At 56.3% G+C, this 25,255-nt stretch overlaps 3 protein-coding genes across 3 annotated transcripts; all 3 read right to left on the bottom strand.

The window, feature by feature from the left end:
* Nucleotides 1-1,885: 1,885 nt before the first annotated feature.
* Nucleotides 1,886-3,536, bottom strand: LOC136058202 (histidine triad nucleotide-binding protein 1-like). The gene is made up of 3 exons (XM_065751493.1): nt 3,380-3,536; nt 2,927-3,054; nt 1,886-2,047 (listed from the first exon to the last, which is right to left on the bottom strand). Exons 1-3 carry the CDS (start codon nt 3,534-3,536, stop codon nt 1,886-1,888), a joined length of 447 nt encoding a protein of 148 aa, XP_065607565.1.
* Nucleotides 3,537-8,823: 5,287 nt separating this feature from the next.
* On the bottom strand, nt 8,824-11,209 carry LOC136058203 (histidine triad nucleotide-binding protein 1-like). The gene is made up of 3 exons (XM_065751494.1): nt 11,076-11,209; nt 9,865-9,970; nt 8,824-8,985 (listed from the first exon to the last, which is right to left on the bottom strand). The coding sequence occupies exons 1-3, from the start codon at nt 11,198-11,200 to the stop codon at nt 8,824-8,826; spliced, it is 393 nt and encodes a 130-aa protein (XP_065607566.1). The 5' UTR covers nt 11,201-11,209.
* An 11,480-nt stretch (nt 11,210-22,689) lies between these two features.
* Nucleotides 22,690-25,089, bottom strand: LOC136058198 (histidine triad nucleotide-binding protein 1-like). The gene is made up of 3 exons (XM_065751489.1): nt 24,942-25,089; nt 23,731-23,836; nt 22,690-22,851 (listed from the first exon to the last, which is right to left on the bottom strand). The coding sequence occupies exons 1-3, from the start codon at nt 25,064-25,066 to the stop codon at nt 22,690-22,692; spliced, it is 393 nt and encodes a 130-aa protein (XP_065607561.1). The 5' UTR covers nt 25,067-25,089.
* Between the last annotated feature and the right edge of the window lie 166 nt (nt 25,090-25,255).

Raw genomic sequence — 25,255 nt, forward strand, 5'->3', positions numbered from 1 at the left:
ACCCCCCCCCACGATTGAGGAGGACACAGTCAGAGACCTACTACTCCAACCGGACTGCCACAAGTCCATGGGGCCGGATGAGATTCACCCGAGAGTGCTGAGGGAACTGGCGGAGGTGATAGCCGAGCCGCTTTCCATCATCTATCAGCGCTCCTTGTTGACTGGTGAGGTCCCAGAAGACTGGAGGCTTGCCAATGTGACTCCCATCTACAAGAAGGGTTTTTAAGGAGGATGCGGGGAACTACGGGACTGCTAGCCTGACCTCGGTGCCAGGGAAGGCTATGGAGCAGACTGTCTTGAGGGAGATCACGTGGCATGTGCGGGACAACCGGGGGGTCAGGCCTAGCCTGACGAAGGGCGGGTCCTGCTTGACCAACCCGATCTCCTTCTATCATCTAGTGACCCGTCTGGCGGATGAGGGAAAGGCTGTTGATGTAGTCTACCTAGACTTCAGCAAAGCCTTTGACACTGTCTCCCACGGTATTCTCCTGCAGAAGCTGGCAGCCCGTGGCTTGGACGGGTACAATCTTGGCTGGGTAAGGAACTGGCTGGGTGGCTGGGCCCAGAGAGTGGTGGCGAATGGACTTAAATCCGGCTGGCAACCGGTCACAAGCGGTGGTCCCCAGGGGTCGGTGCTGGGACCTGTCCTCTTCCATATCTTTACTGATGACCCGGACGAGGGCATTGAGTGCACCCTCAGTAAGTTTGCAGATGACACCAAGTTGGCTGGAAGTGTCGATCTGCCTGGGGGTAGCGAGGCCCTACAAAGGGATCTGGACAGGCCGGATAGCTGGGCTGAAGCCAACGGGATGAGGTTCAACAAGACCAAATGCTGAGTCCTGCACTTTGGCCACAGCAACCCCAGGCAACGCTACAGGCTTGGGGCAGAGCGGCTGGAAGACCGTGTCGAGGAAACGGACCCGGGGGTATTGATTGACGCTCGGCTGAACGCGAGCCAGCAGCGCGCCCAGGTGGCCAAGAAGGCCAATGGCATCCTGGCTTGCATCAGAAACAGTCTTGCCAGCAGGAACAGGGAAGTCATTGTCCCCCCTGTACTCAGCACCGGTGAGGCCGCACCTCGAGTACTGTGTCCACTTTTGGGCCCCTCACTGCAAGAACGACATTGAGGCCCTGGAGCGTGTTCAGAGAAGGGCAACAAAGATAGCGAGGGGTCTGGAGCACAGGCCTTACGAGGAGCGGCTGAAGGAGCTGGGATTGTTCAGTCTGGAGAAGAGGAGGCTCAGGGGAGACCTTGATTGCACTCTCTAACTACATGAAGGGAGGTTGTAGTGAGCTGGGCGTCGGACGCTTCTCTCGTGTAACCAGGGATAGGACTTGAGGGAATGGCTTCAAGCTGCGCCAGGGGAGGTTCAGGCTGGACGTTAGGAAATACTGCTTCTCTGAAAGAGTGGTCAGGCACTGGAATAGGCTGCCCAGGGAGGTGGTGGAGTCACCGACCCCGGAGGTGTTCAAGGAATGCTTGGACGTTGCTTTCAGGGACATGGTTTAGTGACAACTATTGGTGATGGGTGGATGGTTGGGCTGGGTGATCCTGTGGGTCTTGGTGATTCTATGATGCTATGATTATCTTTGGGAGACGGACACCAACCTTGGTGAGTCTATGATGCTATGATTATCTTTGGGAGACGGAGACCCCCTCGTTTTAACTTGCAGAACCATGTCCATCAGTAAGGACCTCGAGACAGAGATGATATCCCCATGCTCCATCTTTATTGTGCAAATGCTGCTCAGAGCTTTCTATTACCCTCCATAGACACCCACCAAAAACAATTATACATCAACGGTGGCTAGACTGATGGGCAACCTGTGAAATCTATTCGGTGGCCAAACGTACGCTCGCAGCAACTCCGGCGGTGCAAACATCTTAGCCGGGAGGATGGCCCAACTGACGGTCGCCCAGAATACAGAGACGCGCGCGGTAGTCTGAAGGGCCTGAGGGTGAGTATCTCACAGCCATCCGGAATCCATTGGTCAGGCCCAAGTTAGCAGCACACTTGTCGTCAGCAATCATCAAACGCCCAAGAAGCTGGAGAAGGAAATAGCGTTACGGAAAGTAGCATGCCGCAACGCAAAGAAGAGCAGAGAGGGCAGGACGCAAAGGAAGGTGAGCAGAGAACCGTCCACAGAATGCGGTTAGCTAGTTCTTTGCAGTTCTAACGCTGCTCTTCAAATTACCGCCTGTCTGCAACGGACACGTTCCAAGCCAAGCTGCAAAGTCCGATTACGCATAAAGGGGGGAGGGGCAGCTATGGGACTTACCATCTCTTTTCTTTTTCTTTTTTCTCTTTGTTTTTTTTTTTTTTTATCACCCACTTCCCACGCCCCCCACTCCCCACTCTGAGCTAGACAGTAGCGGAAGACTACAAATCAGGCACAGAAGCCAGATTTGTCTCAGGGTTCCAGCCCCCCCATTACATCTTCGGGCGACGTTAAGTCTTTCTGGCAGAACAGAAAAACTCGATGTACGCTTTGTGTGCCCGCGCAAAAGCCATCCACCTTGACTTCTATAGCTGACAGTGAAACAACCAGCACCCCTCAGCCAGCTTTCCCTTTCCTCACCTCCGACCTGCTCAAAACCCCAAGCCCTCTTCTCCGTATTACAGCATGCACCGCCGTCCAGAAACCGTGCAAACAGGCATCGGGCCGTACTTCAGAACAGCACTGCATTTTGCACTACAAGTACGTACCCAGAAACGAGCCATCGCTTTCTACCGCTACCCTCAATCAAAACGCTCAGCTCCGTTAACAAGCTAGAGGCAAAAGATTACGGTGCCGGGAAACCCCAAGTAGCCTACTGTGCCTCTTTGCAGCATCAGGAGGAAAAAGGACGACAGGACAGAGCCTACTAAATTACCTACCGCTTACAGGTACCGTTTAGTGTACGGAAAGCCTCCACGGTACTTACCGGTCCACCAGAGTCTTCCGCTTTGGATGACCTGACAACGGCCTTCTCGAGAGCGGCTAGGAAAAAGCGTAGGAGCTTGGTGGAAAGCAAGGCAGTGGAGGAAGAGTACATGGTTACAACGGGATTGGCTTCGGAGAAAGGCAACAGCTTAAGCAGATCGCTACGCCCCACCTCACTCGTACAGAAGCAGATTATCGGGTACCCCAAACGCAAGACAAGATGGTGAGTTTTCCTCAGCGATCTTTGAATTAGCCAATCCCTCTCCCTTGTATACACAAAACACCTTTTCACAGGCTCCTGCTGCTACGAGCACAGAGCGATTTTAAACCAAACCAAAAGCACCTCCATTTGTGCTTATGCCACTCTCTTATTTAGACCCTGCATAAATACTCAAGCGGCAAACAGTTGCTCACCATCCCTCAGTTACGGACAAATATCACCTTCCTATCCTACTTTGGACCGAGGCATTTTCAAAGAGCCTGGGGTTGGAACGGGTCCGGAGGAGGGCCACTAAAATGATCGGAGGGCTGGAGCACCTCTGCTGCGAGGAAAGGTGGAGGGAACTGGGCTTGTTTAGCTTGGGGAAGAGAAGGCTCCGGGGAGACCTCATTGTGGCCTTCCAGTACTTGAAGGGAACGTATAAACGGGAGGGGGAACGATGGCTTACACGGGCTGACTGTGATAGGACAAGGGGGAACGGTTTTAAACTAAGACAGGGGAGATTTAGGTGAGATATCAGGAGGAAGCTTTTCACACAGAGGGTGACGATGCACTGGAACAGGTTGCCCAGAGACGTTGTGGATGCCCCATCCCTGGAGGCATTCAAGGCAAGGCAAGGCAAGGCAAGGCTGGATGTGGCTCTGGGCCCGCCTCGATACACGCGGACACACCACACGGTGGCGCTGGGAAGGCAGGCGAGCCAGACGGCACAGGCAAGCCAGTATGCGCCGCGGCAGCCCCGTGGCACCGAAGGAGCGTGGGGTTCTAGCAGAAGCGCTGCAGTAAGCGAGCGTCACCAGCCAGAAAGGCACTTCCGTCCGTCCACTCGTCCCGCTCCGCCCCGGCCCGCCCCGTCGCTCGCCCCGCCGCACTCGCCGGCGCCGTAACGGGCCCTCGTTCCGGAGGGCCTGAGCGAGCTAGGCTGGGGGAGGGGTGGGAAGGGAGGAAGGGAAGGGGAAGAATCGCACAACGCAGAGCAAAGCCGCGGCTACCTCCTCGTCCGCAACGGCTCCTCGTCACGGATAACGTTGGCGGAGAACTCCTGGCGGGCGACTTTTCCGAAGAGAGCGGCGCCACCGCGCCAGGCGGCCGGCGACCTAACCATCCTGCCGGCCATGACGGCGCCCGCTCGCTACAACACTCCCTCCGCCCCGAACCTCCCCCACTCGGCGCGGCCCTCGGCGGCGCTCATTGGCCGACGGAGCGCCGCCGCCGACCGTTCCCGCGCCCCGGTTGGCTGTCTCGCCTGCTCTGCCGCGCCCTGCCGTGCCTTCGCCTCCCCTTTACGCTTGTCCCCGCCCTGTTGGCGGCTCCGCTCCCGTCGTCCCGGTGCTTTTCGGGGCTCGGGGAATTCGCGCGCGCCTCCGGGCGCGCAGGGGGCGACCTGAGGGGAGCGGGCGGGCGGGCAGGGGCGGGCGTCTCCGCGAACGGAATCTGGGCCCTCTAGTGCTGCGCCCCGAAATCTGCGGCGGGGAAACGAGGCCCGCAGAAAAGGCCCCCCAAGTATTTCGGATCGCCCTTATCGGCTCCTCCGCAAACGCGCTGGGCGCTTTCTGTTTTTTGCTGCCGATCCCTCCAGTCAAGCGACCGCCTATTGGCGGGGCTGGCCAGGAGTTTGCCATCTTTGGAAGAAGGGACAGGCAACTCGGGAACAGTACGAGGACGTTGCTAGGATATGCAGAGAGAAAATTGGAAAGGCAAAAGCCCAGCAAGATCTTCATGTGGCCGCCACTGTTTGAGTCGATTAAAACAACGATTTTACAAAGATACTAACAGCAAGGGGAGGGCCAAGGAGAATCCCCTTTCCTTATTCGATGCGGTGGGGAACATCGCCACCGAGGAGGAGGAGGAGGAATAGGCCGAAGTTCACAGTGCTGCCTTTACTTCTGTCTTTGACAGTCAGACCAGCTGTCCTCAGGGTACGCAGCCCCCTGAGCGGCAAGACGGGGCCGGGGAGCAGAATAAACGCCGCACAGTTCAGGAGGAAGCGGTTAGCGACCTGCTACTCCTCTGAGACTGTCACAAGGCCGTGGGGCCACATGGGATCTGCCTGAGGGTCCTGAGGGAGCTGGCCGAAGTGATCGCCAAGCCGCTTTCCCTCAGTTATCCCTCAGCAGTCCTGGCCAACCCTCGATTTGGAAGCTGGGGGAAGATGGCAAGGCCTCAAACACACAGCACATCCTATATTATTACATAGAGGCACCTGGGGAACTGAGATAGGTTGGGATGGGGGTTGCCCGCCTTGCCGAGCTGGGACCTGCTGCCGTTCCTCCTTGCCTCTCAAGTTGGCTCTCTCTGCTCGACTACGGCAAGGGAGAGGGTCCACTACGGTTTAGGGGGTGCAATCTCTGTGTCTTTCTCGCAGAGAGTCACTCCAACAGTCGATCTCCCGCTCGCGCTCTCTGATGGTCCTCAGTCTCTCGACCTCCTCCCTGAGCTCCACCACCAGGCTGAGCAGCTCGTCCGCCTGCTCGCACCGCACCGCATGCAGGTGGCATCCTTCCCATCCTCCCCCGGCAGCAGCAGGCTCGGGTGTTGGGAAATGGCTGCAGGAGCAGGGAGGTCACGGTGATATGTACGAGCATAGTTTGCACTGCAGCACAGACTATATACTCATGGAAAAGTATTAGATGTCGATAGGAGGTCATGATGTCCCTGGACCAAGCGACAAACAACTCAAGGTAGACATGAACTGCTTCAGCTGAGCAGCCCAAGTTGCCAAGATGTCTATGGGAAACTTCTGTGATTATGTTGTTCAGCCTGCCTTCAGCAAAGAGGGCCTCACAGGACTGCTGATAATTGTAACTATAGGTATTTTTTAGAGTAAGCTGTCCTTGATAGTCTATTCTGTTTAGCTAGCAGGTGTTCCCTTTGGGCTCTGTGTTATGCACTGGCCACGCTGATACGGTGCTCAAAGGAAACTACACTGTTTGAACCTTGACAAAAGTACAAGCAGGAGATGGTCTGCGGCGAGTGGGAGAGGAAAAGTGCACTTTGAAACAGGGGACGCCCTGCTAGCGCTGCCTTTCACATCCGCTGCCGACGCATTCCTGCCTGGTTTCTTAGGATTAGGATGAGATCAAAAGTCGCCTCCTCCAGAATGTGTTTCTCACTGCTGTTAATTGTTGGGAGTTGTTTTAAAGTTGTTTTTCTCAAGGCTCTCTGCCAATGGTTGTGTGATATTTTATATACGCCCCTGTCTTAAACACTATAAGAATAAGGCTGTCCGGGTAATAAACTGAAGCCTGATCACTCGTTTATTGAGTCCTGTCGTGCTTCCCCACCCGAGAGCAATCGACTCTGACCCTGATATCCACGGCACTCAGGCACTCCCTGCAGCCAGAGACCTGAAGCGCCACATCTCTGCGCAGGCCCTCTGTGTCTGGGTCGCCACAGCCTTCTTGGGGGAAGCCCGCTGTCCGGTAGAGACCGTGTTTGAACCTGTGGTCTCAGGCTCTGTCAGCAGGAGAGCTGGTCTCCTGAGCAAAGACAAAAGCACTCAGGTGTCCTGCCACAAGACCCACCTCCCACACCTGCTGCTGCAGTAATGTATGGGCAGCGTGGGCTGTGCTCACGCTCGGACTTCCCTCCCTGTTGTCAGCGGACAGTAACACCCTTTTCTCACCCGAGGGCTGCTTTTCGCCTCACAGCCAAGGGTCAAGGTCAAGCTCAAGAGATAGGAGTGGGTAGTGCCAGCTCCACCCCTGCTGGCTCAGCAGCCCGCCCTGAAGGACCCCCTCGGGGGACTCCACTCTCTGACCTGGTAGTCTCGGCTGCGGAGCAGACAAACCCCCCCCCACGATTGAGGAGGACACAGTCAGAGACCTACTACTCCAACCGGACTGCCACAAGTCCATGGGGCCGGATGAGATTCACCCGAGAGTGCTGAGGGAACTGGCGGAGGTGATAGCCGAGCCGCTTTCCATCATCTATCAGCGCTCCTTGTTGACTGGTGAGGTCCCAGAAGACTGGAGGCTTGCCAATGTGACTCCCATCTACAAGAAGGGTTTTTAAGGAGGATGCGGGGAACTACGGGACTGCTAGCCTGACCTCGGTGCCAGGGAAGGCTATGGAGCAGACTGTCTTGAGGGAGATCACGTGGCATGTGCGGGACAACCGGGGGGTCAGGCCTAGCCTGACGAAGGGCGGGTCCTGCTTGACCAACCCGATCTCCTTCTATCATCTAGTGACCCGTCTGGCGGATGAGGGAAAGGCTGTTGATGTAGTCTACCTAGACTTCAGCAAAGCCTTTGACACTGTCTCCCACGGTATTCTCCTGCAGAAGCTGGCAGCCCGTGGCTTGGACGGGTACAATCTTGGCTGGGTAAGGAACTGGCTGGGTGGCTGGGCCCAGAGAGTGGTGGCGAATGGACTTAAATCCGGCTGGCAACCGGTCACAAGCGGTGGTCCCCAGGGGTCGGTGCTGGGACCTGTCCTCTTCCATATCTTTACTGATGACCCGGACGAGGGCATTGAGTGCACCCTCAGTAAGTTTGCAGATGACACCAAGTTGGCTGGAAGTGTCGATCTGCCTGGGGGTAGCGAGGCCCTACAAAGGGATCTGGACAGGCCGGATAGCTGGGCTGAAGCCAACGGGATGAGGTTCAACAAGACCAAATGCTGAGTCCTGCACTTTGGCCACAGCAACCCCAGGCAACGCTACAGGCTTGGGGCAGAGCGGCTGGAAGACCGTGTCGAGGAAACGGACCCGGGGGTATTGATTGACGCTCGGCTGAACGCGAGCCAGCAGCGCGCCCAGGTGGCCAAGAAGGCCAATGGCATCCTGGCTTGCATCAGAAACAGTCTTGCCAGCAGGAACAGGGAAGTCATTGTCCCCCCTGTACTCAGCACCGGTGAGGCCAGGCCGCACCTCGAGTACTGTGTCCACTTTTGGGCCCCTCACTGCAAGAACGACATTGAGGCCCTGGAGCGTGTTCAGAGAAGGGCAACAAAGATAGCGAGGGGTCTGGAGCACAGGCCTTACGAGGAGCGGCTGAAGGAGCTGGGACTGTTCAGTCTGGAGAAGAGGAGGCTCAGGGGAGACCTTGATTGCACTCTCTAACTACATGAAGGGAGGTTGTAGTGAGCTGGGCGTCGGACGCTTCTCTCGTGTAACCAGGGATAGGACTTGAGGGAATGGCTTCAAGCTGCGCCAGGGGAGGTTCAGGCTGGACGTTAGGAAATACTGCTTCTCTGAAAGAGTGGTCAGGCACTGGAATAGGCTGCCCAGGGAGGTGGTGGAGTCACCGACCCCGGAGGTGTTCAAGGAATGCTTGGACGTTGCTTTCAGGGACATGGTTTAGTGACAACTATTGGTGATGGGTGGATGGTTGGGCTGGGTGATCCTGTGGGTCTTGGTGATTCTATGATGCTATGATTATCTTTGGGAGACGGACACCAACCTTGGTGAGTCTATGATGCTATGATTATCTTTGGGAGACGGAGACCCCCTCGTTTTAACTTGCAGAACCATGTCCATCAGTAAGGACCTCGAGACAGAGATGATATCCCCATGCTCCATCTTTATTGTGCAAATGCTGCTCAGAGCTTTCTATTACCCTCCATAGACACCCACCAAAAACAATTATACATCAACGGTGGCTAGACTGACGGGCAACCTGTGAAATCTATTCGGTGGCCAAACGTACGCTCGCAGCAACTCCGGCGGTGCAAACATCTTAGCTGGGAGGATGGCCCAACTGACGGTCGCCCAGAATACAGAGACGCGCGCGGTAGTCTGAAGGGCCTGAGGGTGAGTATCTCACAGCCATCCGGAATCCATTGGTCAGGCCCAAGTTAGCAGCACACTTGTCGTCAGCAATCATCAAACGCCCAAGAAGCTGGAGAAGGAAATAGCGTTACGGAAAGTAGCATGCCGCAACGCAAAGAAGAGCAGAGAGGGCAGGACGCAAAGGAAGGTGAGCAGAGAACCGTCCACAGAATGCGGTTAGCTAGTTCTTTGCAGTTCTAACGCTGCTCTTCAAATTACCGCCTGTCTGCAACGGACACGTTCCAAGCCAAGCTGCAAAGTCCGATTACGCATAAAGGGGGGAGGGGCAGCTATGGGACTTACCATCTCTTTTCTTTTTCTTTTTTCTCTTTGTTTTTTTTTTTTTTTATCACCCACTTCCCACGCCCCCCACTCCCCACTCTGAGCTAGACAGTAGCGGAAGACTACAAATCAGGCACAGAAGCCAGATTTGTCTCAGGGTTCCAGCCCCCCCATTACATCTTCGGGCGACGTTAAGTCTTTCTGGCAGAACAGAAAAACTCGATGTACGCTTTGTGTGCCCGCGCAAAAGCCATCCACCTTGACTTCTATAGCTGACAGTGAAACAACCAGCACCCCTCAGCCAGCTTTCCCTTTCCTCACCTCCGACCTGCTCAAAACCCCAAGCCCTCTTCTCCGTATTACAGCATGCACCGCCGTCCAGAAACCGTGCAAACAGGCATCGGGCCGTACTTCAGAACAGCACTGCATTTTGCACTACAAGTACGTACCCAGAAACGAGCCATCGCTTTCTACCGCTACCCTCAATCAAAACGCTCAGCTCCGTTAACAAGCTAGAGGCAAAAGATTACGGTGCCGGGAAACCCCAAGTAGCCTACTGTGCCTCTTTGCAGCATCAGGAGGAAAAAGGACGACAGGACAGAGCCTACTAAATTACCTACCGCTTACAGGTACCGTTTAGTGTACGGAAAGCCTCCACGGTACTTACCGGTCCACCAGAGTCTTCCGCTTTGGATGACCTGACAACGGCCTTCTCGAGAGCGGCTAGGAAAAAGCGTAGGAGCTTGGTGGAAAGCAAGGCAGTGGAGGAAGAGTACATGGTTACAACGGGATTGGCTTCGGAGAAAGGCAACAGCTTAAGCAGATCGCTACGCCCCACCTCACTCGTACAGAAGCAGATTATCGGGTACCCCAAACGCAAGACAAGATGGTGAGTTTTCCTCAGCGATCTTTGAATTAGCCAATCCCTCTCCCTTGTATACACAAAACACCTTTTCACAGGCTCCTGCTGCTACGAGCACAGAGCGATTTTAAACCAAACCAAAAGCACCTCCATTTGTGCTTATGCCACTCTCTTATTTAGACCCTGCATAAATACTCAAGCGGCAAACAGTTGCTCACCATCCCTCAGTTACGGACAAATATCACCTTCCTATCCTACTTTGGACCGAGGCATTTTCAAAGAGCCTGGGGTTGGAACGGGTCCAGAGGAGGGCCACTAAAATGATCGGAGGGCTGGAGCACCTCTGCTGCGAGGAAAGGTGGAGGGAACTGGGCTTGTTTAGCTTGGGGAAGAGAAGGCTCCGGGGAGACCTCATTGTGGCCTTCCAGTACTTGAAGGGAACGTATAAACGGGAGGGGGAACGATGGCTTACACGGGCTGACTGTGATAGGACAAGGGGGAACGGTTTTAAACTAAGACAGGGGAGATTTAGGTGAGATATCAGGAGGAAGCTTTTCACACAGAGGGTGACGATGCACTGGAACAGGTTGCCCAGAGACGTTGTGGATGCCCCATCCCTGGAGGCATTCAAGGCAAGGCAAGGCAAGGCAAGGCTGGATGTGGCTCTGGGCCCGCCTCGATACACGCGGACACACCACACGGTGGCGCTGGGAAGGCAGGCGAGCCAGACGGCACAGGCAAGCCAGTATGCGCCGCGGCAGCCCCGTGGCACCGAAGGAGCGTGGGGTTCTAGCAGAAGCGCTGCAGTAAGCGAGCGTCACCAGCCAGAAAGGCACTTCCGTCCGTCCACTCGTCCCGCTCCGCCCCGGCCCGCCCCGTCGCTCGCCCCGCCGCACTCGCCGGCGCCGTAACGGGCCCTCGTTCCGGAGGGCCTGAGCGAGCTAGGCTGGGGGAGGGGTGGGAAGGGAGGAAGGGAAGGGGAAGAATCGCACAACGCAGAGCAAAGCCGCGGCTACCTCCTCGTCCGCAACGGCTCCTCGTCACGGATAACGTTGGCGGAGAACTCCTGGCGGGCGACTTTTCCGAAGAGAGCGGCGCCACCGCGCCAGGCGGCCGGCGACCTAACCATCCTGCCGGCCATGACGGCGCCCGCTCGCTACAACACTCCCTCCGCCCCGAACCTCCCCCACTCGGCGCGGCCCTCGGCGGCGCTCATTGGCCGACGGAGCGCCGCCGCCGACCGTTCCCGCGCCCCGGTTGGCTGTCTCGCCTGCTCTGCCGCGCCCTGCCGTGCCTTCGCCTCCCCTTTACGCTTGTCCCCGCCCTGTTGGCGGCTCCGCTCCCGTCGTCCCGGTGCTTTTCGGGGCTCGGGGAATTCGCGCGCGCCTCCGGGCGCGCAGGGGGCGACCTGAGGGGAGCGGGCGGGCGGGCAGGGGCGGGCGTCTCCGCGAACGGAATCTGGGCCCTCTAGTGCTGCGCCCCGAAATCTGCGGCGGGGAAACGAGGCCCGCAGAAAAGGCCCCCCAAGTATTTCGGATCGCCCTTATCGGCTCCTCCGCAAACGCGCTGGGCGCTTTCTGTTTTTTGCTGCCGATCCCTCCAGTCAAGCGACCGCCTATTGGCGGGGCTGGCCAGGAGTTTGCCATCTTTGGAAGAAGGGACAGGCAACTCGGGAACAGTACGAGGACGTTGCTAGGATATGCAGAGAGAAAATTGGAAAGGCAAAAGCCCAGCAAGATCTTCATGTGGCCGCCACTGTTTGAGTCGATTAAAACAACGATTTTACAAAGATACTAACAGCAAGGGGAGGGCCAAGGAGAATCCCCTTTCCTTATTCGATGCGGTGGGGAACATCGCCACCGAGGAGGAGGAGGAGGAATAGGCCGAAGTTCACAGTGCTGCCTTTACTTCTGTCTTTGACAGTCAGACCAGCTGTCCTCAGGGTACGCAGCCCCCTGAGCGGCAAGACGGGGCCGGGGAGCAGAATAAACGCCGCACAGTTCAGGAGGAAGCGGTTAGCGACCTGCTACTCCTCTGAGACTGTCACAAGGCCGTGGGGCCACATGGGATCTGCCTGAGGGTCCTGAGGGAGCTGGCCGAAGTGATCGCCAAGCCGCTTTCCCTCAGTTATCCCTCAGCAGTCCTGGCCAACCCTCGATTTGGAAGCTGGGGGAAGATGGCAAGGCCTCAAACACACAGCACATCCTATATTATTACATAGAGGCACCTGGGGAACTGAGATAGGTTGGGATGGGGGTTGCCCGCCTTGCCGAGCTGGGACCTGCTGCCGTTCCTCCTTGCCTCTCAAGTTGGCTCTCTCTGCTCGACTACGGCAAGGGAGAGGGTCCACTACGGTTTAGGGGGTGCAATCTCTGTGTCTTTCTCGCAGAGAGTCACTCCAACAGTCGATCTCCCGCTCGCGCTCTCTGATGGTCCTCAGTCTCTCGACCTCCTCCCTGAGCTCCACCACCAGGCTGAGCAGCTCGTCCGCCTGCTCGCACCGCACCGCATGCAGGTGGCATCCTTCCCATCCTCCCCCGGCAGCAGCAGGCTCGGGTGTTGGGAAATGGCTGCAGGAGCAGGGAGGTCACGGTGATATGTACGAGCATAGTTTGCACTGCAGCACAGACTATATACTCATGGAAAAGTATTAGATGTCGATAGGAGGTCATGATGTCCCTGGACCAAGCGACAAACAACTCAAGGTAGACATGAACTGCTTCAGCTGAGCAGCCCAAGTTGCCAAGATGTCTATGGGAAACTTCTGTGATTATGTTGTTCAGCCTGCCTTCAGCAAAGAGGGCCTCACAGGACTGCTGATAATTGTAACTATAGGTATTTTTTAGAGTAAGCTGTCCTTGATAGTCTATTCTGTTTAGCTAGCAGGTGTTCCCTTTGGGCTCTGTGTTATGCACTGGCCACGCTGATACGGTGCTCAAAGGAAACTACACTGTTTGAACCTTGACAAAAGTACAAGCAGGAGATGGTCTGCGGCGAGTGGGAGAGGAAAAGTGCACTTTGAAACAGGGGACGCCCTGCTAGCGCTGCCTTTCACATCCGCTGCCGACGCATTCCTGCCTGGTTTCTTAGGATTAGGATGAGATCAAAAGTCGCCTCCTCCAGAATGTGTTTCTCACTGCTGTTAATTGTTGGGAGTTGTTTTAAAGTTGTTTTTCTCAAGGCTCTCTGCCAATGGTTGTGTGATATTTTATATACGCCCCTGTCTTAAACACTATAAGAATAAGGCTGTCCGGGTAATAAACTGAAGCCTGATCACTCGTTTATTGAGTCCTGTCGTGCTTCCCCACCCGAGAGCAATCGACTCTGACCCTGATATCCACGGCACTCAGGCACTCCCTGCAGCCAGAGACCTGAAGCGCCACATCTCTGCGCAGGCCCTCTGTGTCTGGGTCGCCACAGCCTTCTTGGGGGAAGCCCGCTGTCCGGTAGAGACCGTGTTTGAACCTGTGGTCTCAGGCTCTGTCAGCAGGAGAGCTGGTCTCCTGAGCAAAGACAAAAGCACTCAGGTGTCCTGCCACAAGACCCACCTCCCACACCTGCTGCTGCAGTAATGTATGGGCAGCGTGGGCTGTGCTCACGCTCGGACTTCCCTCCCTGTTGTCAGCGGACAGTAACACCCTTTTCTCACCCGAGGGCTGCTTTTCGCCTCACAGCCAAGGGTCAAGGTCAAGCTCAAGAGATAGGAGTGGGTAGTGCCAGCTCCACCCCTGCTGGCTCAGCAGCCCGCCCTGAAGGACCCCCTCGGGGGACTCCACTCTCTGACCTGGTAGTCTCGGCTGCGGAGCAGACAAACCCCCCCCCACGATTGAGGAGGACACAGTCAGAGACCTACTACTCCAACCGGACTGCCACAAGTCCATGGGGCCGGATGAGATTCACCCGAGAGTGCTGAGGGAACTGGCGGAGGTGATAGCCGAGCCGCTTTCCATCATCTATCAGCGCTCCTTGTTGACTGGTGAGGTCCCAGAAGACTGGAGGCTTGCCAATGTGACTCCCATCTACAAGAAGGGTTTTTAAGGAGGATGCGGGGAACTACGGGACTGCTAGCCTGACCTCGGTGCCAGGGAAGGCTATGGAGCAGACTGTCTTGAGGGAGATCACGTGGCATGTGCGGGACAACCGGGGGGTCAGGCCTAGCCTGACGAAGGGCGGGTCCTGCTTGACCAACCCGATCTCCTTCTATCATCTAGTGACCCGTCTGGCGGATGAGGGAAAGGCTGTTGATGTAGTCTACCTAGACTTCAGCAAAGCCTTTGACACTGTCTCCCACGGTATTCTCCTGCAGAAGCTGGCAGCCCGTGGCTTGGACGGGTACAATCTTGGCTGGGTAAGGAACTGGCTGGGTGGCTGGGCCCAGAGAGTGGTGGCGAATGGACTTAAATCCGGCTGGCAACCGGTCACAAGCGGTGGTCCCCAGGGGTCGGTGCTGGGACCTGTCCTCTTCCATATCTTTACTGATGACCCGGACGAGGGCATTGAGTGCACCCTCAGTAAGTTTGCAGATGACACCAAGTTGGCTGGAAGTGTCGATCTGCCTGGGGGTAGCGAGGCCCTACAAAGGGATCTGGACAGGCCGGATAGCTGGGCTGAAGCCAACGGGATGAGGTTCAACAAGACCAAATGCTGAGTCCTGCACTTTGGCCACAGCAACCCCAGGCAACGCTACAGGCTTGGGGCAGAGCGGCTGGAAGACCGTGTCGAGGAAACGGACCCGGGGGTATTGATTGACGCTCGGCTGAACGCGAGCCAGCAGCGCGCCCAGGTGGCCAAGAAGGCCAATGGCATCCTGGCTTGCATCAGAAACAGTCTTGCCAGCAGGAACAGGGAAGTCATTGTCCCCCCTGTACTCAGCACCGGTGAGGCCGCACCTCGAGTACTGTGTCCACTTTTGGGCCCCTCACTGCAAGAACGACATTGAGGCCCTGGAGCGTGTTCAGAGAAGGGCAACAAAGATAGCGAGGGGTCTGGAGCACAGGCCTTACGAGGAGCGGCTGAAGGAGCTGGGATTGTTCAGTCTGGAGAAGAGGAGGCTCAGGGGAGACCTTGATTGCACTCTCTAACTACATGAAGGGAGGTTGTAGTGAGCTGGGCGTCGGACGCTTCTCTCGTGTAACCAGGGATAGGACTTGAGGGAATGGCTTCAAGCTGCGCCAGGGGAGGTTCAGGCTGGACGTTAGGAAATACTGCTTCTCTGAAAGAGTGGTCAGGCACTGGAATAGGCTGCCCAGGGAGGTGGTGGAGTCACCGACCCCGGAGGTGTTCAAGGAATGCTTGGACGTTGCTTTCAGGGACATGGTTTAGTGACAACTATTGGTGATGGGTGGATGGTTGGGCTGGGTGATCCTGTGGGTCTTGGTGATTCTATGATGCTATGATTATCTTTGGGAGACGGACACCAACCTTGGTGAGTCTATGATGCTATGATTATCTTTGGGAGACGGAGACCCCCTCGTTTTAACTTGCAGAACCATGTCCATCAGTAAGGACCTCGAGACAGAGATGATATCCCCATGCTCCATCTTTATTGTGCAAATGCTGCTCAGAGCTTTCTATTACCCTCCATAGACACCCACCAAAAACAATTATACATCAACGGTGGCTAGACTGATGGGCAACCTGTGAAATCTATTCGGTGGCCAAACGTACGCTCGCAGCAACTCCGGCGGTGCAAACATCTTAGCCGGGAGGATGGCCCAACTGACGGTCGCCCAGAATACAGAGACGCGCGCGGTAGTCTGAAGGGCCTGAGGGTGAGTATCTCACAGCCATCCGGAATCCATTGGTCAGGCCCAAGTTAGCAGCACACTTGTCGTCAGCAATCATCAAACGCCCAAGAAGCTGGAGAAGGAAATAGCGTTACGGAAAGTAGCATGCCGCAACGCAAAGAAGAGCAGAGAGGGCAGGACGCAAAGGAAGGTGAGCAGAGAACCGTCCACAGAATGCGGTTAGCTAGTTCTTTGCAGTTCTAACGCTGCTCTTCAAATTACCGCCTGTCTGCAACGGACACGTTCCAAGCCAAGCTGCAAAGTCCGATTACGCATAAAGGGGGGAGGGGCAGCTATGGGACTTACCATCTCTTTTCTTTTTCTTTTTTCTCTTTGTTTTTTTTTTTTTTTATCACCCACTTCCCACGCCCCCCACTCCCCACTCTGAGCTAGACAGTAGCGGAAGACTACAAATCAGGCACAGAAGCCAGATTTGTCTCAGGGTTCCAGCCCCCCCATTACATCTTCGGGCGACGTTAAGTCTTTCTGGCAGAACAGAAAAACTCGATGTACGCTTTGTGTGCCCGCGCAAAAGCCATCCACCTTGACTTCTATAGCTGACAGTGAAACAACCAGCACCCCTCAGCCAGCTTTCCCTTTCCTCACCTCCGACCTGCTCAAAACCCCAAGCCCTCTTCTCCGTATTACAGCATGCACCGCCGTCCAGAAACCGTGCAAACAGGCATCGGGCCGTACTTCAGAACAGCACTGCATTTTGCACTACAAGTACGTACCCAGAAACGAGCCATCGCTTTCTACCGCTACCCTCAATCAAAACGCTCAGCTCCGTTAACAAGCTAGAGGCAAAAGATTACGGTGCCGGGAAACCCCAAGTAGCCTACTGTGCCTCTTTGCAGCATCAGGAGGAAAAAGGACGACAGGACAGAGCCTACTAAATTACCTACCGCTTACAGGTACCGTTTAGTGTACGGAAAGCCTCCACGGTACTTACCGGTCCACCAGAGTCTTCCGCTTTGGATGACCTGACAACGGCCTTCTCGAGAGCGGCTAGGAAAAAGCGTAGGAGCTTGGTGGAAAGCAAGGCAGTGGAGGAAGAGTACATGGTTACAACGGGATTGGCTTCGGAGAAAGGCAACAGCTTAAGCAGATCGCTACGCCCCACCTCACTCGTACAGAAGCAGATTATCGGGTACCCCAAACGCAAGACAAGATGGTGAGTTTTCCTCAGCGATCTTTGAATTAGCCAATCCCTCTCCCTTGTATACACAAAACACCTTTTCACAGGCTCCTGCTGCTACGAGCACAGAGCGATTTTAAACCAAACCAAAAGCACCTCCATTTGTGCTTATGCCACTCTCTTATTTAGACCCTGCATAAATACTCAAGCGGCAAACAGTTGCTCACCATCCCTCAGTTACGGACAAATATCACCTTCCTATCCTACTTTGGACCGAGGCATTTTCAAAGAGCCTGGGGTTGGAACGGGTCCGGAGGAGGGCCACTAAAATGATCGGAGGGCTGGAGCACCTCTGCTGCGAGGAAAGGTGGAGGGAACTGGGCTTGTTTAGCTTGGGGAAGAGAAGGCTCCGGGGAGACCTCATTGTGGCCTTCCAGTACTTGAAGGGAGCGTATAAACGGGAGGGGGAACGATGGCTTACACGGGCTGACTGTGATAGGACAAGGGGGAACGGTTTTAAACTAAGACAGGGGAGATTTAGGTGAGATATCAGGAGGAAGCTTTTCACACAGAGGGTGACGATGCACTGGAACAGGTTGCCCAGAGACGTTGTGGATGCCCCATCCCTGGAGGCATTCAAGGCAAGGCAAGGCAAGGCAAGGCTGGATGTGGCTCTGGGCCCGCCTCGATACACGCGGACACACCACACGGTGGCGCTGGGAAGGCAGGCGAGCCAGACGGCACAGGCAAGCCAGTATGCGCCGCGGCAGCCCCGTGGCACCGAAGGAGCGCGGGGTTCTAGCAGAAGCGCTGCAGTAAGCGAGCGTCACCAGCCAGAAAGGCACTTCCGTCCGTCCACTCGTCCCGCTCCGCCCCGGCCCGCCCCGTCGCTCGCCCCGCCGCACTCGCCGGCGCCGCAACGGGCCCTCGTTCCGGAGGGCCTGAGTGAGCTAGGCTGGGGGAGGGGTGGGAAGGGAGGAAGGGAAGGGGAAGAATCGCACAACGCAGAGCAAAGCCGCGGCTACCTCCTCGTCCGCAACGGCTCCTCGTCACGGATAACGTTGGCGGAGAACTCCTGGCGGGCGACTTTTCCGAAGAGAGCGGCGCCACCGCGCCAGGCGGCCAGCAACCTAACCATCCTGCCGGCCATGACAGCGCCCGCTCGCTACAACACTCCCTCCGCCCCGAACCTCCCCCACTCGGCGCGGCCCTCGGCGGCGCTCATTGGCCGACGGAGCGCCGCCGCCGACCGTTCCCGCGCCCCGGTTGGCTGTCTCGCCTGCTCTGCCGCGCCCTGCCGTGCCTTCGCCTCCCCTTTACGCTTGTCCCCGCCCTGTTGGCGGCTCCGCTCCCGTCGTCCCGGTGCTTTTCGGGGCTCGGGGAATTCGCGCGCGCCTCCGGGCGCGCAGGGGGCGACCTGAGGGGAGCGGGCGGGCGGGCAGGGGCGGGCGTCTCCGCGAACGGAATCTGGGCCCTCTAGTGCTGCGCCCCGAAATCTGCGGCGGGGAAACGAGGCCCGCAGAAAAGGCCCCCCAAGTATTTCGGATCGCCCTTATCGGCTCCTCCGCAAACGCGCTGGGCGCTTTCTGTTTTTTGCTGCCGATCCCTCCAGTCAAGCGACCGCCTATTGGCGGGGCTGGCCAGGAGTTTGCCATCTTTGGAAGAAGGGACAGGCAACTCGGGAACAGTACGAGGACGTTGCTAGGATATGCAGAGAGAAAATTAGAAAGGCAAAAGCCCATCAAGATCTTCATGTGGCCGCCACTGTTTGAGACGATTAAAACAACGATTTTACAAAGATACTAACAGCAAGGGGAGGGCCAAGGAGAATCCCCTTTCCTTATTCGATGCGGTGGGGAACATCGCCACCGAGGAGGAGGAGGAGGAATAGGCCGAAGTTCACAGTGCTGCCTTTACTTCTGTCTTTGACAGTCAGACCAGCTGTCCTCAGGGTACGCAGCCCCCTGAGCGGCAAGACGGGGCCGGGGAGCAGAATAAACGCCGCACAGTTCAGGAGGAAGCGGTTAGCGACCTGCTACTCCTCTGAGACTGTCACAAGGCCGTGGGGCCACATGGGATCTGCCTGAGGGTCCTGAGGGAGCTGGCCGAAGTGATCGCCAAGCCGCTTTCCCTCAGTTATCCCTCAGCAGTCCTGGCCAACCCTCGATTTGGAAGCTGGGGGAAGATGGCAAGGCCTCAAACACACAGCACATCCTATATTATTACATAGAGGCACCTGGGGAACTGAGATAGGTTGGGATGGGGGTTGCCCGCCTTGCCGAGCTGGGACCTGCTGCCGTTCCTCCTTGCCTCTCAAGTTGGCTCTCTCTGCTCGACTACGGCAAGGGAGAGGGTCCACTACGGTTTAGGGGGTGCAATCTCTGTGTCTTTCTCGCAGAGAGTCACTCCAACAGTCGATCTCCCGCTCGCGCTCTCTGATGGTCCTCAGTCTCTCGACCTCCTCCCTGAGCTCCACCACCAGGCTGAGCAGCTCGTCCGCCTGCTCGCACCGCACCGCACGCAGGTGGCATCCTTCCCATCCTCCCCCGGCAGCAGCAGGCTCGGGTGTTGGGAAATGGCTGCAGGAGCAGGGAGGTCACGGTGATATGTACGAGCATAGTTTGCACTGCAGCACAGACTATATACTCATGGAAAAGTATTAGATGTCGATAGGAGGTCATGATGTCCCTGGACCAAGCGACAAACAACTCAAGGTAGACATGAACTGCTTCAGCTGAGCAGCCCAAGTTGCCAAGATGTCTGTGGGAAACTTCTGTGATTATGTTGTTCAGCCTGCCTTCAGCAAAGAGGGCCTCACAGGACTGCTGATAATTGTAACTATAGGTATTTTTTAGAGTAAGCTGTCCTTGATAGTCTATTCTGTTTAGCTAGCAGGTGTTCCCTTTGGGCTCTGTGTTATGCACTGGCCACGCTGATACGGTGCTCAAAGGAAACTACACTGTTTGAACCTTGACAAAAGTACAAGCAGGAGATGGTCTGCGGCGAGTGGGAGAGGAAAAGTGCACTTTGAAACAGGGGACGCCCTGCTAGCGCTGCCTTTCACATCCGCTGCCGACGCATTCCTGCCTGGTTTCTTAGGATTAGGATGAGATCAAAAGTCGCCTCCTCCAGAATGTGTTTCTCACTGCTGTTAATTGTTGGGAGTTGTTTTAAAGTTGTTTTTCTCAAGGCTCTCTGCCAATGGTTGTGTGATATTTTATATACGCCCCTGTCTTAAACACTATAAGAATAAGGCTGTCCGGGTAATAAACTGAAGCCTGATCACTCGTTTATTGAGTCCTGTCGTGCTTCCCCACCCGAGAGCAATCGACTCTGACCCTGATATCCACGGCACTCAGGCACTCCCTGCAGCCAGAGACCTGAAGCGCCACATCTCTGCGCAGGCCCTCTGTGTCTGGGTCGCCACAGCCTTCTTGGGGGAAGCCCGCTGTCCGGTAGAGACCGTGTTTGAACCTGTGGTCTCAGGCTCTGTCAGCAGGAGAGCTGGTCTCCTGAGCAAAGACAAAAGCACTCAGGTGTCCTGCCACAAGACCCACCTCCCACACCTGCTGCTGCAGTAATGTATGTGCAGCGTGGGCTGTGCTCACGCTCGGACTTCCCTCCCTGTTGTCAGCGGACAGTAACACCCTTTTCTCACCCGAGGGCTGCTTTTCGCCTCACAGCCAAGGGTCAAGGTCAAGCTCAAGAGATAGGAGTGGGTAGTGCCAGCTCCACCCCTGCTGGCTCAGCAGCCCGCCCTGAAGGACCCCCTCGGGGGACTCCACTCTCTGACCTGGTAGTCTCGGCTGCGGAGCAGACAAACCCCCCCCCACGATTGAGGAGGACACAGTCAGAGACCTACTACTCCAACCGGACTGCCACAAGTCCATGGGGCCGGATGAGATTCACCCGAGAGTGCTGAGGGAACTGGCGGAGGTGATAGCCGAGCCGCTTTCCATCATCTATCAGCGCTCCTTGTTGACTGGTGAGGTCCCAGAAGACTGGAGGCTTGCCAATGTGACTCCCATCTACAAGAAGGGTTTTTAAGGAGGATGCGGGGAACTACGGGACTGCTAGCCTGACCTCGGTGCCAGGGAAGGCTATGGAGCAGACTGTCTTGAGGGAGATCACGTGGCATGTGCGGGACAACCGGGGGGTCAGGCCTAGCCTGACGAAGGGCGGGTCCTGCTTGACCAACCCGATCTCCTTCTATCATCTAGTGACCCGTCTGGCGGATGAGGGAAAGGCTGTTGATGTAGTCTACCTAGACTTCAGCAAAGCCTTTGACACTGTCTCCCACGGTATTCTCCTGCAGAAGCTGGCAGCCCGTGGCTTGGACGGGTACAATCTTGGCTGGGTAAGGAACTGGCTGGGTGGCTGGGCCCAGAGAGTGGTGGCGAATGGACTTAAATCCGGCTGGCAACCGGTCACAAGCGGTGGTCCCCAGGGGTCGGTGCTGGGACCTGTCCTCTTCCATATCTTTACTGATGACCCGGACGAGGGCATTGAGTGCACCCTCAGTAAGTTTGCAGATGACACCAAGTTGGCTGGAAGTGTCGATCTGCCTGGGGGTAGCGAGGCCCTACAAAGGGATCTGGACAGGCCGGATAGCTGGGCTGAAGCCAACGGGATGAGGTTCAACAAGACCAAATGCTGAGTCCTGCACTTTGGCCACAGCAACCCCAGGCAACGCTACAGGCTTGGGGCAGAGCGGCTGGAAGACCGTGTCGAGGAAACGGACCCGGGGGTATTGATTGACGCTCGGCTGAACGCGAGCCAGCAGCGCGCCCAGGTGGCCAAGAAGGCCAATGGCATCCTGGCTTGCATCAGAAACAGTCTTGCCAGCAGGAACAGGGAAGTCATTGTCCCCCCTGTACTCAGCACCGGTGAGGCCGCACCTCGAGTACTGTGTCCACTTTTGGGCCCCTCACTGCAAGAACGACATTGAGGCCCTGGAGCGTGTTCAGAGAAGGGCAACAAAGATAGCGAGGGGTCTGGAGCACAGGCCTTACGAGGAGCGGCTGAAGGAGCTGGGATTGTTCAGTCTGGAGAAGAGGAGGCTCAGGGGAGACCTTGATTGCACTCTCTAACTACATGAAGGGAGGTTGTAGTGAGCTGGGCGTCGGACGCTTCTCTCGTGTAACCAGGGATAGGACTTGAGGGAATGGCTTCAAGCTGCGCCAGGGGAGGTTCAGGCTGGACGTTAGGAAATACTGCTTCTCTGAAAGAGTGGTCAGGCACTGGAATAGGCTGCCCAGGGAGGTGGTGGAGTCACCGACCCCGGAGGTGTTCAAGGAATGCTTGGACGTTGCTTTCAGGGACATGGTTTAGTGACAACTATTGGTGATGGGTGGATGGTTGGGCTGGGTGATCCTGTGGGTCTTGGTGATTCTATGATGCTATGATTATCTTTGGGAGACGGACACCAACCTTGGTGAGTCTATGATGCTATGATTATCTTTGGGAGACGGAGACCCCCTCGTTTTAACTTGCAGAACCATGTCCATCAGTAAGGACCTCGAGACAGAGATGATATCCCCATGCTCCATCTTTATTGTGCAAATGCTGCTCAGAGCTTTCTATTACCCTCCATAGACACCCACCAAAAACAATTATACATCAACGGTGGCTAGACTGATGGGCAACCTGTGAAATCTATTCGGTGGCCAAACGTACGCTCGCAGCAACTCCGGCGGTGCAAACATCTTAGCCGGGAGGATGGCCCAACTGACGGTCGCCCAGAATACAGAGACGCGCGCGGTAGTCTGAAGGGCCTGAGGGTGAGTATCTCACAGCCATCCGGAATCCATTGGTCAGGCCCAAGTTAGCAGCACACTTGTCGTCAGCAATCATCAAACGCCCAAGAAGCTGGAGAAGGAAATAGCGTTACGGAAAGTAGCATGCCGCAACGCAAAGAAGAGCAGAGAGGGCAGGACGCAAAGGAAGGTGAGCAGAGAACCGTCCACAGAATGCGGTTAGCTAGTTCTTTGCAGTTCTAACGCTGCTCTTCAAATTACCGCCTGTCTGCAACGGACACGTTCCAAGCCAAGCTGCAAAGTCCGATTACGCATAAAGGGGGGAGGGGCAGCTATGGGACTTACCATCTCTTTTCTTTTTCTTTTTTCTCTTTGTTTTTTTTTTTTTTTATCACCCACTTCCCACGCCCCCCACTCCCCACTCTGAGCTAGACAGTAGCGGAAGACTACAAATCAGGCACAGAAGCCAGATTTGTCTCAGGGTTCCAGCCCCCCCATTACATCTTCGGGCGACGTTAAGTCTTTCTGGCAGAACAGAAAAACTCGATGTACGCTTTGTGTGCCCGCGCAAAAGCCATCCACCTTGACTTCTATAGCTGACAGTGAAACAACCAGCACCCCTCAGCCAGCTTTCCCTTTCCTCACCTCCGACCTGCTCAAAACCCCAAGCCCTCTTCTCCGTATTACAGCATGCACCGCCGTCCAGAAACCGTGCAAACAGGCATCGGGCCGTACTTCAGAACAGCACTGCATTTTGCACTACAAGTACGTACCCAGAAACGAGCCATCGCTTTCTACCGCTACCCTCAATCAAAACGCTCAGCTCCGTTAACAAGCTAGAGGCAAAAGATTACGGTGCCGGGAAACCCCAAGTAGCCTACTGTGCCTCTTTGCAGCATCAGGAGGAAAAAGGACGACAGGACAGAGCCTACTAAATTACCTACCGCTTACAGGTACCGTTTAGTGTACGGAAAGCCTCCACGGTACTTACCGGTCCACCAGAGTCTTCCGCTTTGGATGACCTGACAACGGCCTTCTCGAGAGCGGCTAGGAAAAAGCGTAGGAGCTTGGTGGAAAGCAAGGCAGTGGAGGAAGAGTACATGGTTACAACGGGATTGGCTTCGGAGAAAGGCAACAGCTTAAGCAGATCGCTACGCCCCACCTCACTCGTACAGAAGCAGATTATCGGGTACCCCAAACGCAAGACAAGATGGTGAGTTTTCCTCAGCGATCTTTGAATTAGCCAATCCCTCTCCCTTGTATACACAAAACACCTTTTCACAGGCTCCTGCTGCTACGAGCACAGAGCGATTTTAAACCAAACCAAAAGCACCTCCATTTGTGCTTATGCCACTCTCTTATTTAGACCCTGCATAAATACTCAAGCGGCAAACAGTTGCTCACCATCCCTCAGTTACGGACAAATATCACCTTCCTATCCTACTTTGGACCGAGGCATTTTCAAAGAGCCTGGGGTTGGAACGGGTCCGGAGGAGGGCCACTAAAATGATCGGAGGGCTGGAGCACCTCTGCTGCGAGGAAAGGTGGAGGGAACTGGGCTTGTTTAGCTTGGGGAAGAGAAGGCTCCGGGGAGACCTCATTGTGGCCTTCCAGTACTTGAAGGGAGCGTATAAACGGGAGGGGGAACGATGGCTTACACGGGCTGACTGTGATAGGACAAGGGGGAACGGTTTTAAACTAAGACAGGGGAGATTTAGGTGAGATATCAGGAGGAAGCTTTTCACACAGAGGGTGACGATGCACTGGAACAGGTTGCCCAGAGACGTTGTGGATGCCCCATCCCTGGAGGCATTCAAGGCAAGGCAAGGCAAGGCAAGGCTGGATGTGGCTCTGGGCCCGCCTCGATACACGCGGACACACCACACGGTGGCGCTGGGAAGGCAGGCGAGCCAGACGGCACAGGCAAGCCAGTATGCGCCGCGGCAGCCCCGTGGCACCGAAGGAGCGCGGGGTTCTAGCAGAAGCGCTGCAGTAAGCGAGCGTCACCAGCCAGAAAGGCACTTCCGTCCGTCCACTCGTCCCGCTCCGCCCCGGCCCGCCCCGTCGCTCGCCCCGCCGCACTCGCCGGCGCCGCAACGGGCCCTCGTTCCGGAGGGCCTGAGTGAGCTAGGCTGGGGGAGGGGTGGGAAGGGAGGAAGGGAAGGGGAAGAATCGCACAACGCAGAGCAAAGCCGCGGCTACCTCCTCGTCCGCAACGGCTCCTCGTCACGGATAACGTTGGCGGAGAACTCCTGGCGGGCGACTTTTCCGAAGAGAGCGGCGCCACCGCGCCAGGCGGCCAACAACCTAACCATCCTGCCGGCCATGACGGCGCCCGCTCGCTACAACACTCCCTCCGCCCCGAACCTCCCCCACTCGGCGCGGCCCTCGGCGGCGCTCATTGGCCGACGGAGCGCCGCCGCCGACCGTTCCCGCGCCCCGGTTGGCTGTCTCGCCTGCTCTGCCGCGCCCTGCCGTGCCTTCGCCTCCCCTTTACGCTTGTCCCCGCCCTGTTG

The sequence above is a fragment of the Cyrtonyx montezumae genome, unplaced genomic scaffold (genome assembly GCF_038088225.1).
Source record: "Cyrtonyx montezumae isolate F1298 unplaced genomic scaffold, pur_monq_1.0 scaffold_72, whole genome shotgun sequence".
Taxonomy (NCBI): domain Eukaryota; kingdom Metazoa; phylum Chordata; class Aves; order Galliformes; family Odontophoridae; genus Cyrtonyx; species Cyrtonyx montezumae.